Here is a 12,831-nt window from a genome sequence, read left to right as displayed (position 1 = left end):
TGCTTCGAACAAAACTGCGGCGCCGGGTCAAGATGATCTGATCGATAATCAAAATCTATATTGTAATTAAACGGGTTTTACCTCGTGAAGTGGAACTTACTTGAATACCTTCACTACAATCCTGACGTTTGGTAAATATGTCGACGCCGAACTGACGGTAAACATGCTTTGTAAAACCTGCAATAAACCGAAATCAGCAGCGCAGTTCAGTTCCATTTGGTTACAGAACTTTGACTGGACTATGCTTAGATTCGTTCGTCCAGCCAAACCTCGGAAATGCCAGTCTGGTTCGTTCCGCACGTGTAGAAACTTGTCTGCAGTTACAGATTGCCTTGCCTCGGTAAGATGGTCAAACCTCACACACCTGATCAAACGAGCAGTTGTACACAGAACCTGACGAAACAGTCACATAAACTCATTCCTGTCCTGCCTGTTATAGCTCGTAATACAGAAGCTAGTAATAACTCAGCAGGAGCTGTCTGAAATCCCACACCACAGTTCTGAATGTAAGGAGGGTCTGGGATCCAGGATTCGGTGCACATGCCCATTGTTGACCTGTGGCGCATAAACAACTGAAACTTGTTCATCAATAACATCTTGATCTATATACCTCTTAACATGGAATGGGTCTTTTTGTCAGGCCGAAGACCCGGGTTCGAATCCCCATGGGCATTAAGCCCATTTCTGGTGTCCCCGCCGTGATGTTGCTGGAATATTGCTAAAAGCGGCGTTAAACCAAACTCAGTCAGTCAGTCAAAATGTAAAGCCTGTCCCTTTTATTTGATGATTTGATGGTAAATTAATTCAAGCTGTCCCCTGATGCTGCTTTGTCAACACTGGCCAGCCACATCCACATTGTGTTGACGATCATAGCTGACCTCTAAGGAATGGACAAACAGTCGACACATTGCCTAGTCACAACCACTCTCTGGTTTATGAGTAATTTATCCTCTAATCTTTCCTCTAAAAAGTACTGCTCGTGGTTAAGACTTTCAAATGATTTGTTAGTCAATAGGTCAGAATATTATTGTAATCAATAATATTCTCAAAAACTGTGCTTGTTAATACTCAAGACCAAGTTAAATTTGATTTATTCAAAACCAAACAACATACGCCCCAGATGACACTTTGAACATTCGCACATAGGTTTCTTTTTAACTGATTAAATATTATTGGAGAGCATTTTTGTGATAATTCAAACAAAACGATATGCTCACTTCAGTCATTTCCCTGGTACAAAACTATAAATCAGACATGACTTAATCGAATATCACATCACCCCCTGATCGTTCCCACAGAACCCCCGGACTGTGATCGACAAGCTGCGTGTTGAGCAGTCGGTCACGAAGTACGACCGTCTCGACAAAATTAATTAAAATTAATCTCCAATGCGCCTACTTTCGTTTCAAAACGTTCTGTAAACATGTTTCTGAGTGACAATCTACGACAGAAGCACGTTATGAAGTTTAAAGTGTGGATGAATTTCCTATAAAAGACAGCATAGGTTAGTGGACTGGCACAACTATCCACAACTGTTCACAATGCAGATGCTGTGTGTTGCTGTGGTAGCCGTTGCCGTCCTTGGCGTCGTCTCTGGGTCAACGTAAGTAGCGTCCGCCAATCATGTTATACTGAATGCTTCAGCACCATATTTACCAATATTTGCCAAGACCGAGTGTGTAATGTTGTAGGACGTGTTGCTATAGATTTAAGCAGCCTTCACAGAGCGATATGGTCCAACTCCAGTGCATTGTTTGCTTGTTTGTTTAACGCCGCACTCCAGCAATATTCAGTTATGTGACGGCGCTCAGTAGCAGTGACCTCTTACGATAATCACGGGTTGCTGAAGATCAATGTCTAGGCTGATATTCATTGGTAGCTAGTTACTTGCTGTAACTATATGTCGTGGTTGCAAAGTTCGGGATCATGGTGAGCCCTGTAACTGATGACTGACTGACGTGTGTATGTTGGGGTCACACCCTGGGGTTCCTGTTCTGTCACTGACGTGTGTATGTTGGGGTCACACCCTGGGGTTCCTGTTCTGTCACTGACGTGTGTATGTTGGGGTCACACCCTGGGGTTCCTGTTCTGTCACTGACGTGTGTATGTTGGGGTCACACCCTGGGGTTCCTGTTCTGTCACTGACGTGTGTATGTTGGGGTCACACCCTGGGGTTCCTGTTCTGTCACTGACGTGTGTATGTTGGGGTCACACCCTGGGGTTCCTGTTCTGTCACTGACGTGTGTATGTTCCTGTTCTGTCACTGGCGTGTGTGACGTGTGTATGTTGGGGTCACACCCTGTGGTTCCTGTTCTGTCACTGACGTGTGTATGTTGGGGTCACACCCTGGGGTTCCTGTTCTGTCACTGACGTGTGTATGTTGGGGTCACACCCTGGGGTTCCTGTTCTGTCACTGACGTGTGTATGTTGGGGTCACACCCTGGGGTTCCTGTTCTGTCACTGACGTGTGTATGTTGGGGTCACACCCTGGGGTTCCTGTTCTGTCACTGACGTGTGTATGTTGGGGTCACACCCTGGGGTTCCTGTTCTGTCACTGACGTGTGTATGTTGGAGTCACACCCTGGGGTTCCTGTTCTGTCACTGACGTGTGTATGTTTGGGTCACACCCTGGGGTTCCTGCTCTGTCACTCACACTCACGGTGCATCTGATCAGGCCTGCAGTCCATGCCATGAATAGAAGGGAATTGTGTAAGTAATCAGTTGGTCACTTTATACATTGTTGTAATGTACTGCCATTCTACTGAGCTCCAAGATGAAGATGTCACTGGTACCTTTACAGCCCGATACAATACTGTCACTCATCAGTGAGTACAACGTGTCAATGTCCCATTACACATAAGTTGTTCATGTTACTGGAGTCCGCTTGTCCAACTGGGAACAAAACAAATACGACAATTCTACCGTCTCTATCTATCAAGTACGTATATTGTTATCATTACGGAGAGCGGCCACAAATCTTACTTCCTCCAACCTTAGTGTGTGAAGACAGGAATCTGTCAACTACGTTTCAAGAATACTTCTATTGCATCACTTCCATGACCTTGTTTCATATACTGCAACATTGTTGGTTTTCAATTTCGCCATTTTCAGAATCTCGCCTGACCCACAGTTCGGTATGTTCAATTTTCAGTGCCTTTACTCACAGAACTGTTTCACACAATAAACCATATGTAAATCTATGTATTGTGCCAAAAGTTTAATTTTAATTATGGTTAATATAATTACTTCTGTACTTCTTAGATCCCAGATAATTCCTTTGCTATCAACATTTCAGGAGCACATTAAATGAAGCATTATAACTTATCCCTCTTCTTTCATGATATATTCATAACTTCTATAAAAACCAAGCAAGCAGTAACTCTCTGAGTATGATAACAAATGAGTTGTTACCGGGGAGACCTGATATTCGCAGTGTGGGGCAAATGGTCCACGTGGAGCGAGCGTGTGGGGGAGTGCAGTGTCAGCTGTGGGGGAGGCTCGCAGACTGTGGTGAGGACGAGGAAGTGCGAAGGCGGTCGGATCTGTAGGCCCATCAACGGGGGGAAAGAGGAGTACACACAGGCCTGTAACACCAACAGCTGTTCAGGTGAGATCACCGTTAAACACCGGGTGTTCACATTCCCATCATGGTGTTGTCGACACCACAACTCAGTTCATAGCCAATACGATGTCCACCACGATATATTTCTGAGGCTACACGTGTAACAAGTGTTGTGTCATATGAGGCCACACGTTGTACCTGCAGGTTAAATAGTGCTTGTCTGGAATAGTGATACATGTTGCGAGGTAATATACGAGGCGCGTTCAAAAAGTAGTCAGCCTCACCTAGACAAAGACACAGATGCAGCTGTTATATTTTTCGACATATTATCTGTCAACCTCAAGCCGATTGGTTTTGCTATGTCCAGCCTCGCCCATTTTCATTGACTTTTTATTTTGGTAATACCACCACCCCCACTCCCCCCACCCCCACCCCACCCCCCCAAAAACGCGAAATCGGCAATAAATGCATATCACAAACGTCCGGAAACAAAATATGCACGAAACATTTTGTGTGTTTGAGATAGGAAGATGTCCGCTAGAATCAAGCTTAGATATTAAAGTGTATAAAAAGGCAATTTGAAACTACAATTGCTTGTGAAAGTGACTCCCCCGTCATGTTTACTGAAAAAGCTTGTTTTGGAGACAGTACCCACACCCGTTTCAGATGACGTAATCATACGGACATAAATTATTCTAATGTTTTCACTTATTCATACATGATGCCAAGGGTTCAAACTAAATACTGAATACACAAGAGTCAGCTCTCAATATACATGTATTGTAAACAGTGCCAGCTTGAATATCTGGACACAATGTTTTTGAAAGATTAAAATGGATGTGCCCTTTAAAACAGTCCCTGTCTAAATATATATCAAGCAATCCAAATCTTTGAATGTTACTGATGACGGGTAGTCATCAATATTATACTGAATATATTTTATATGATATTATATTAGGGCACACCATTATCCATGACGTACCAAATTGCAGATCGTTTTTCATTTTCTGCAATTGTGTAAAGAAATATACACCAATGTCTTGTGATGACTAATATCTCATTAACCACATTACCCACATATGGCATTGCTAATGATTGCATTAAAATAAAATGGAAGCTTTTCAAACATTGGACATCGATAATATAGTTAGGTTGACTTCTTTTTAAACGACCCTCGTATGCTGTACATAAATCACAGTAGTGAAAGGTTGATTGTAGTGTTACATATCTCCTGTTTCTGTGCTTCTCAGTGGATGGAGGATGGTCTCCTTGGGGTAGATGGACCGCCAATGACGGCGAGGAGTGCTCAGCATATTGTGGAGGGGGCAAGATCAGGCAGTCGAGAAAGAGGTCATGTGACAACCCAGAACCTCAGAATGGCGGTGCTGACTGTGAAGGAGAGAGTGTGGAGAAACGAGTTACCAACTGTAACACTCAAGGATGTGGAGGTGAGGTTCCTGTTGACAATTTGCTGTGACTTCGAAACCAGTGGACAGTGAACAGTAAGTTCTTGCTGTTGTAATGACCAATGTGTGAAGTACGTGTTTTGTGTTACAGGTTATTGCCCAAACAGACGAGTGAAGTTCTTCCCCCATCCTACCAACAGAGGTCGGTACTACCAGTGTGGAAACTACATTGCTTACCTCATGAAGTGTCCCAAAGGTCTCGTCTGGGATAACAGCATCTGGACGTGCAACTTTGACAACTGAGACGTCCCGCTAACTTGATGTCACAAGCACATGTACAGTCCTAATAAAGCAGAGTAAAAGTAAAAATCGTTACTTTTATGTTTCCTATTTACCAGAGAACATATGATAATATGGTGTAGTATATGGTCTCTGTATTTACGGAGTGAGTCACGGGCGACAAACCGACTCCAACTTGTGAGGGATTCACGTGGTGCTCCTGCCCTATACGTAAGTCTGATGTCCATCGTGAGATCTGAAGTAGTAGTGACACATAGTCCTCGCTTTGGTTGTCTCAGGAAAATAGTAATAAGTGTTTAGACCTTGTTTAGAGTTTTGTGTCTTCAGCAAGAGATATATTCACAGACAAGTTCAGATTTCGAATCCAATTCAACATTTCACCACCAACCCGATTCTTGCACATGCTTAAACCATGATTTTATTCATTGATAGACGGATTTATGCCTGATGAGCAAGTATGAATATATGCCACATGTACATTGCAACTAAAACGAAGTTCTGTATGAAAGTTTGTATGAGACTGGTTTTGTAAGCACCACCTTGTCGATAGTCACACTAGGTGTTTTGCTGGAAGTCACCTCGGAATAACGTCGGTGATGATGGCATCCAATACCTGCTCACACTAGCTAGGCAGAGCCTGTGTGATTGAAGTTCTCCAGTGCACACAGCCTTGCCTCCGTTTGTACATACAGAGAACACACATACGTATTAGTGTCATTCTTCAGTTAATTACAGGTATACTCCGTTGATAGATGAGTCCAGGCCTTTGGTCCGGTGAGCTCCTAGGTGTGTTCACGTGATGGTTGGAGATGTCACATGTCCCCACCCAACAGATGGGATATTGCTGAGTGCAGCGTTAAACAACAACCAAACACAACATGTCCCTGACTCTCTTCCAGTCGACACGTCAGGTTACTGAGAGTAGTGAGACATTCGTTGTTCTGTGGCAGAACATCGATACCATGAGCTATATTTTGCCCATTTTCGCGTGGCCCCTTTTTCATACGAGCGCCCAATGTATTTCTGTTTCCAAACCCATTTCCTACAATTGCTCTAAACAATTGAAAAGCCAGACCCCAGGTACCGAGTTTGACCACCGATCTTCTTCTTTTACTCATCGTCTACCTGGTCTGCACAATCTATACCGTATACAAACTAATAATCACCCGTCTACCTGCCAGAGACACACATGATAATATTCAGAAACACAAAGGTTGCTGCCTAACCTTTGAAAATTTATAACATAATTCACATCCTGGCAATCTGATCACATGATTAGAAGCACATGGGCTCAGTCAGACAGAAGGCCTCCATGTTGACAGCAGCACACGTTGGGTTATGGCAGAACACAGATGTGAGTTACTTCTTGAATTGATGTTGCTTCTATGTCCAAAACGAGTTAAGAGAAAACGGCAAGAGTTCCTCCCGTTCCCCCATCCCAAATAATATTTATATATATGCTAAAATTATTAACAAAACTTAACACAACAATTACTAGAGAACTCACAAAATGACTAAAGGTCCAAACATTAAGTTAGGGTTTAGGTTTAGGATTAGGGTTAGGTTTAGAGTTAGGTTTAGGGTTGGTGGAACGGAAGGAACTCTTTCCGAGAAAACATATTTGATTCAATTAATTGCTTATTTAGAACATATGGATTTTGAATATTTGTACACTTTATTAGGTTCAGGTTTGGATTGTATACTAAACACGTGTTTTGTTTCTCCTTTATACTTGTAGTTTCTCTGAACCTCTCCTCAACTGTTTTGTATACAACGATTGAACGTATGTACTTAATGCAACGCTACAACAACGATAGACATAACGAAAACGGAAATAACTTTGGTGAGAGTGCATCAGACTAATGTGTTCCTTGCCACAACATTAGTTCAGAGAAAATCGTCATACATATGAAGAATGTTGGAGGCTCTCAATACTAGATAGTTTGTGTGTGTTTAACTGGAAACTGACAGCACACTTGGAACACTGTATATGCTGAATGTAATATGTTTTTTCAGGATTCTTTATCCAGATATTTGGCTGAGTGTAGTGTTGGAGAATCAGATGACCAGACCGATACAGAAACGGAGGAACAACCTGTAACAGAAACGGAGAAACAGACTGTAACAGAAACGGAGGAACAGCCTGTAACAGAAACGGAGGAACAGCCTGGTACAGAAACAGAGGCACAGCCTTTGACAGAAAGGAACAGTGAAGCAACAGAGACGAGTAGCACATCTGATACAGCACCAGGCCAGCAGTTTCCTGATAGTGAACAGCAACTGGGGTCAGGTGTTGATGCTGGAAATACAAGGTCAGATCGTACTAGGACACAAACTGAAAAGGGACAAGCTGAGCGAATACGAATGTTAAAGAATAGACAAACAGGTGTTCTTGGAGCCATCACAAGGAAGAGAAATGAACTTTATAGGCTAATGTTAAGTAGTACTAGTGAAAGTTTACACTTAGTGAAATTTAGTTATGTTGACTTTACTGATTTGTGCCAACAGTATGAAAAATGTTTCACTTCATATTATGATGAGATTGTTTCACAGCAGACAAGAGATGTTGAGAATAAGCGACATGAAGAAAAAGAAATTTCATTCTTGCATTTACTAAGGAAACGATACCAGTTGGTCATAGTCAGATACCTAATCCTGATGTTTTGTTAACATTCCCTCATCTTAGTGATATGGCAAACAAGCTACCAGAGTACCAGCCTGATCTTGATATTGGGTTGCTAATTGGAAGCAACTGCCCTCTTGCCCTGCAGCCACAGGAAGTCATTCCATCACAAGGTAATGGTCCCTTTGCTGTACGCTATAAACATGGATGGACAGTAAGTGGACCACCCCATATTAAGTACAACCCATCTGATAACTCCCTTACCTGCAATAGTGCAAGACTTCCAAGAAGTCCATGCAGTCCAGGAATATCCTACTCCAGACGCCATTCTGAAGATGTTTGAAATGGATTTTAGTGAACGTGACATTGGAACAGTACCTGGTTAACAAGGCTAATCCAGAGAGGAGGAGAAGTTCATGGAGATTGCAAAGACCAACATGAAGCAAGTTGATGGCCATTATGAGCTACCATTGCCCCTTAGAGATCCCAATGCAACATTCTCCAATAACAGAGAACAAGCTGAAAAAAGAGCAAAGTGGCAGAAAAAGAAAATGTTTCAGAACGAGCAATACCGTCAGGACTACACAACATTCATGGACAACCTTATCTTGAAAGGCTACGCCTATAAGATCCCCATCAATAAGTTGACAACAGAGCCAGGGAAGGTGTGGTATTTACCCCATCATGGTGTTTACCATCCAAAGAAACCGACGAAGATACGTGTAGCATTTGACTGTAGTGTCAAGTATGACGGGAAATCGCTTAATGATATGCTCCTTCAAGGACCAGATCTCACAAATTCACTGATTGGAGTGCTGACCAGATTTAGAGCGGAACCGGTGGCATTCATGGCTGATATCGAGCCATGTTCTATCAAGTAAAGGTTCCTCCACAACAGCATGATCTCCTGAGGTTTCTGTGGTGGCCCAATGGCGATTTAAGTGCAAAACTACAAGAATACAGTATGGCAGTTCATATCTTTGGAGCAGTGTCTTCTACCAGTATATCTAACTTTGTTTTGAAGGCTACAGCTGACAGAGCAGAGGACGTTTATGGAATCACTGTTGCTGACACTATTCGGAACAATTTCTTTGTTGATGATTGCCTCAAATCAGTCAACACTGAAGACACTACAGTGAAATTAGTTGACAATTTGAGATCTGCATGTGAAGAAGGTGGATTTCAGCTGACCAAGTTCACATCTAATAACATAAATGTTCTCAATTCGGGCAGTAGTGATATATCACAGATTATTTGACATTCTTCAAAGTCGAAAACAACAGCAAAGTAACAAGTCTTCATGTGGACGATTCAATCAGCCTTTCACAGTACAGGAACTAGACAGAGCAGAGAATGTTATTCTCAAGTTCATTCAGTTACAGCATTTCGACAAGGAAATGGACTCAAGTAGCAAACGGGGCCGAGTACCCAAGAGTAGCTCAGTGTACAGACTAGACCCCTTCTTAGACAATGGACTACTCAGAGTTGGTGGTCGACTCAGCAGAGCAGAGATTCCAGAGGAGATGAAATACCCAGTTTTACTACCGTACAGAAGTGTTGTCACATCACTGATCATCACTGACATACATCTGAGACTTGGGTATGCTGAACGGAATCACGTCTTATCTGCACTAATAGAGAAGTACTGGGTCTTTAAAGCTAATTCTGCTGAAAATTGAGAGTACCAGCTTGTGAACAGAAGATGGCTGATCTGCCGTCCAGTCGAGTCAAACCTACTCCACCATTCACCTACACACGGGTAGATTTCTTTGGCCCTCACGTTATCAAGGAAGGACGGAAATATGCCAAACGTTACGGGGCATTGTTTACATGTCTTGTGAGCAGATGAGTCCATTTTGAGACAGCAAATTCTCTTGATACAGATTCGTTCCTTCATGTTTTACGTCGGTTCATAGCTCGAAGAGGATCTACCAATGTCATTTGGTGTGACGATGGTACTAACTTCACCGGTGCAGCTAAAGAACTGAGACAGGCGGTAGCAGAAATGAGTCAAGAACGTATTCAGTCTCATCTGCTGAAAAGTAATATTGAATGGAAATTCAATCCTCCATCAGCAAGTCACATGGGTGGCGTGTGGGAGCGACTCATCAGGTCCGTGCGACAAGTACTTTCTCCTCTTTTCAACGAGTTTGGCGAACGTTTGAATGACGAGTCATATCGAACACTACTGTGCGAAGTTGAAGCTATTATTAACTCCCGACCCCTCACCACTGTATCTGACAGTCCTGATGATCTGAATCCTTTATCACCTAATCATCTGTTGATGATGAAGTCAAATGTGTCTATTCCACCCCCAGGTCATTTTCAGCGCACTGATGTCTACATGAGGCGGAGATGGCGCAGGATCCAGTATCTTGCGAGTGTATTCTGGTCTCGGTGGCGGAGAGAAATTATCTGTTGAACTTACAAGTGCGGCAAAAATGGAATGAATCGAAACGCAACATGCAAGTAGATGATATTGTTCTGACCAAAACACACCAAGACAGCAGTGGCCTATGGGTCGAGTGATTGCAACTCAATCAGACAAACGAGGACATGACATGAGAAGTGTGGTGTTGAGAACACTAAAAGGTGAACTGCATAGACCAGTACACAAACTTGTGCTACTTCTCTCTTCAAGCGAATGAGTCACATGTACTGAACAATAGCTGTTACACACTGGTCTCATACTAGAAGTTTTTGCAGTGGTATATTGTGTTAATTCTGCACGTTTTAAGTTTGTTAAACAGGTATATTTAAGAGGCCGAGTGTGTACGTGCAGAACACTAAATTTAATCTCTATATTTAATTAAAGTAATTTAAAGTAAAAGTTAATTTTGATATTTTAAAATTGTCAACACATCTGTCCAAGTGCCTGTGGTGTAAAAGATTGTTCACTGGAACCGCTTATGATAATATTCAGAAACACAAAGGTTGCTGCCTAAACTTTTGCAAATTTATAACATAATTCACATCCTGGCAATCTGATCACATGATTAGAAGCACATGGGCTCAGTCAGACAGAAGGCCTCCATGTTGACAGCAGCACACGTTGAGTTATGGCAGAACACAGATGTGAGTTATTTCTTGAATTGATGTTGCTTCTATGTCCAAAACGAGTTAAGAGAAAACATATTTGATTCAATTAATTGCTTGTTTAGAAAATATGGATTTTTGAATATTTGTACACTTTATTAGGGAACTTCAGGTTTGGATTGTATACTAAACAAGTGATTTTGTTTCTCCTTTGTAGTTTCTCTGAACCTCTTGTAGTCAACTGTTTTGTACATACAACGATTGAACGTATGTACTTAATGCAACGCTACAACAACGATAGACATAACGAAAAGGGAAATAAACTTTGGTGAGAGTGTATCAGACTAATGTGTTTCTTGCCACAACACTACCTATCTACCCACCTACCTACCCACCCACCTACCACCTTCCTACCTACCTGCATACTTACCTACCTACCTTACTCACTACCTACCACCCGCATAGTTACCTACCCACCCACTCACCCACCACGCACCTACCCACCTACCCACCCGCATACCCACCTACCCATCTACCTACCTACCCGCATACCTACCTGCCTACCCACCCACCACCCGCATACTTAATTTACCTACCCACATAGCCACCCACATACCTGCACATTACCTACCTACCTACTTACTTACCTACCACCTACCACCTACCACCTACCTGCATACATACCTACCTACCTACCTACCTACCTACCTACCTACCTACCTACTACATACATACATGCATGCATGCAGCCTGGCTCAGATTCGATTATGTTCAGGTCGCTGAACTTTACGTGCCATAGTTTATAGTCAATTCCATCAGCCATATCAGAAACGTCTGTGATATTTTTGCCGGTATTGTTTTGTTCAAACTACGATCTGAAGTTAACTATGAAATTTCGTTGTCTTAAGGCTGATTGATTTTGTGTCATGTTGAGAGCAAGTCAGATTCTTCTGAATCCCTGTCTGGTGTTGTCTGGTGCTCCAGTAATGTTACATCGTCTGGATATAGATTGACTAGTGTCAGGTCTTTGAGTCTTATTGTATACTTTCCAAAACAAATGCGACAATATTGACACATGAAGTCATTGCTTTCATCATATAAAACTGAATGGTAAAATCTGGCTATCAGACCGGCCAGGCACCACTCAAGTCGGTTACATCCCATTCTGCCTACAGTCCCACTTTTCCTACATCCCAGTTTACCTACAAAACTAAGTGTACCTGACTCGAAAAACGTGACGCCATATTGTTTGATATGACATCATCTCGCGTCTCTGTCTTAGACATACCACAAGTCCGTTGGCGATTAAAAGATAGGTGTGATATATATCAACGTTGCCTTAGTTTTGCAAGCGCATAGTGGTGGACTGGTAAGTGTGTCTCTGGCAGGTAGACGGGTGATTATTAGTATGTATACGGTATAGATTGTGCAGACCAGGTAGACAATGAGTAGAAGTAGAAGATCGGTGGTCAGGTTTAGGAAACGGGTTTGGAAACAACAATGCATTGGGCGCTCGTATGATTCGTGAACGCGAAAAATGGACAAAGTATAACTCATGGTACCGATGTTCTGCTACCAAACAAGTAATATCTCACTACTCTTAGTAACGTGACGACCCGTGAAGGTCCGGGTTAGAATCGATATTCAATAGCCCATGCTTGTCGTAAGAGGCGACTAACGGGATCGGGTAGTCAGGCTCGCTGACTTGGTTGACATATCGGTTCCCAAGTGCGCATATCGATACTCATGATGTTGATCACTGGATTGTCTGGTCTCGAATATTTACAGACCACCGCCATATAGCTGGAATATTGCTGAGTGCGGCGTAAAACTAAACTCACTCACTCATTCACTGAGTAACCTGACGTGTCGACTGGAAGAGTGTCGTGGACATGTTGTGTTTG

The 12,831-nt window shown here is 42.6% G+C and overlaps 1 protein-coding gene across 1 annotated transcript; it reads left to right on the top strand.

Moving 5' to 3' along the window:
• Positions 1-1,484: 1,484 nt before the first annotated feature.
• LOC124260973 (thrombospondin-1-like) lies at positions 1,485-5,339 on the top strand. The gene is made up of 5 exons (XM_046695292.1): positions 1,485-1,603; positions 3,112-3,134; positions 3,434-3,607; positions 4,813-5,010; positions 5,120-5,339. Exons 1-5 carry the CDS (start codon positions 1,542-1,544, stop codon positions 5,269-5,271), a joined length of 609 nt encoding a protein of 202 aa, XP_046551248.1. The 5' UTR covers positions 1,485-1,541; the 3' UTR covers positions 5,272-5,339.
• The last annotated feature ends 7,492 nt before the right edge of the window (positions 5,340-12,831 follow it).

This window comes from Haliotis rubra, unplaced genomic scaffold, assembly GCF_003918875.1.
Source record: "Haliotis rubra isolate DU_JTF1 unplaced genomic scaffold, ASM391887v1 Scf782, whole genome shotgun sequence".
Taxonomy (NCBI): Eukaryota; Metazoa; Mollusca; class Gastropoda; order Lepetellida; family Haliotidae; genus Haliotis; species Haliotis rubra.
This window is presented reverse-complemented; position numbering and strand designations above follow the sequence as displayed.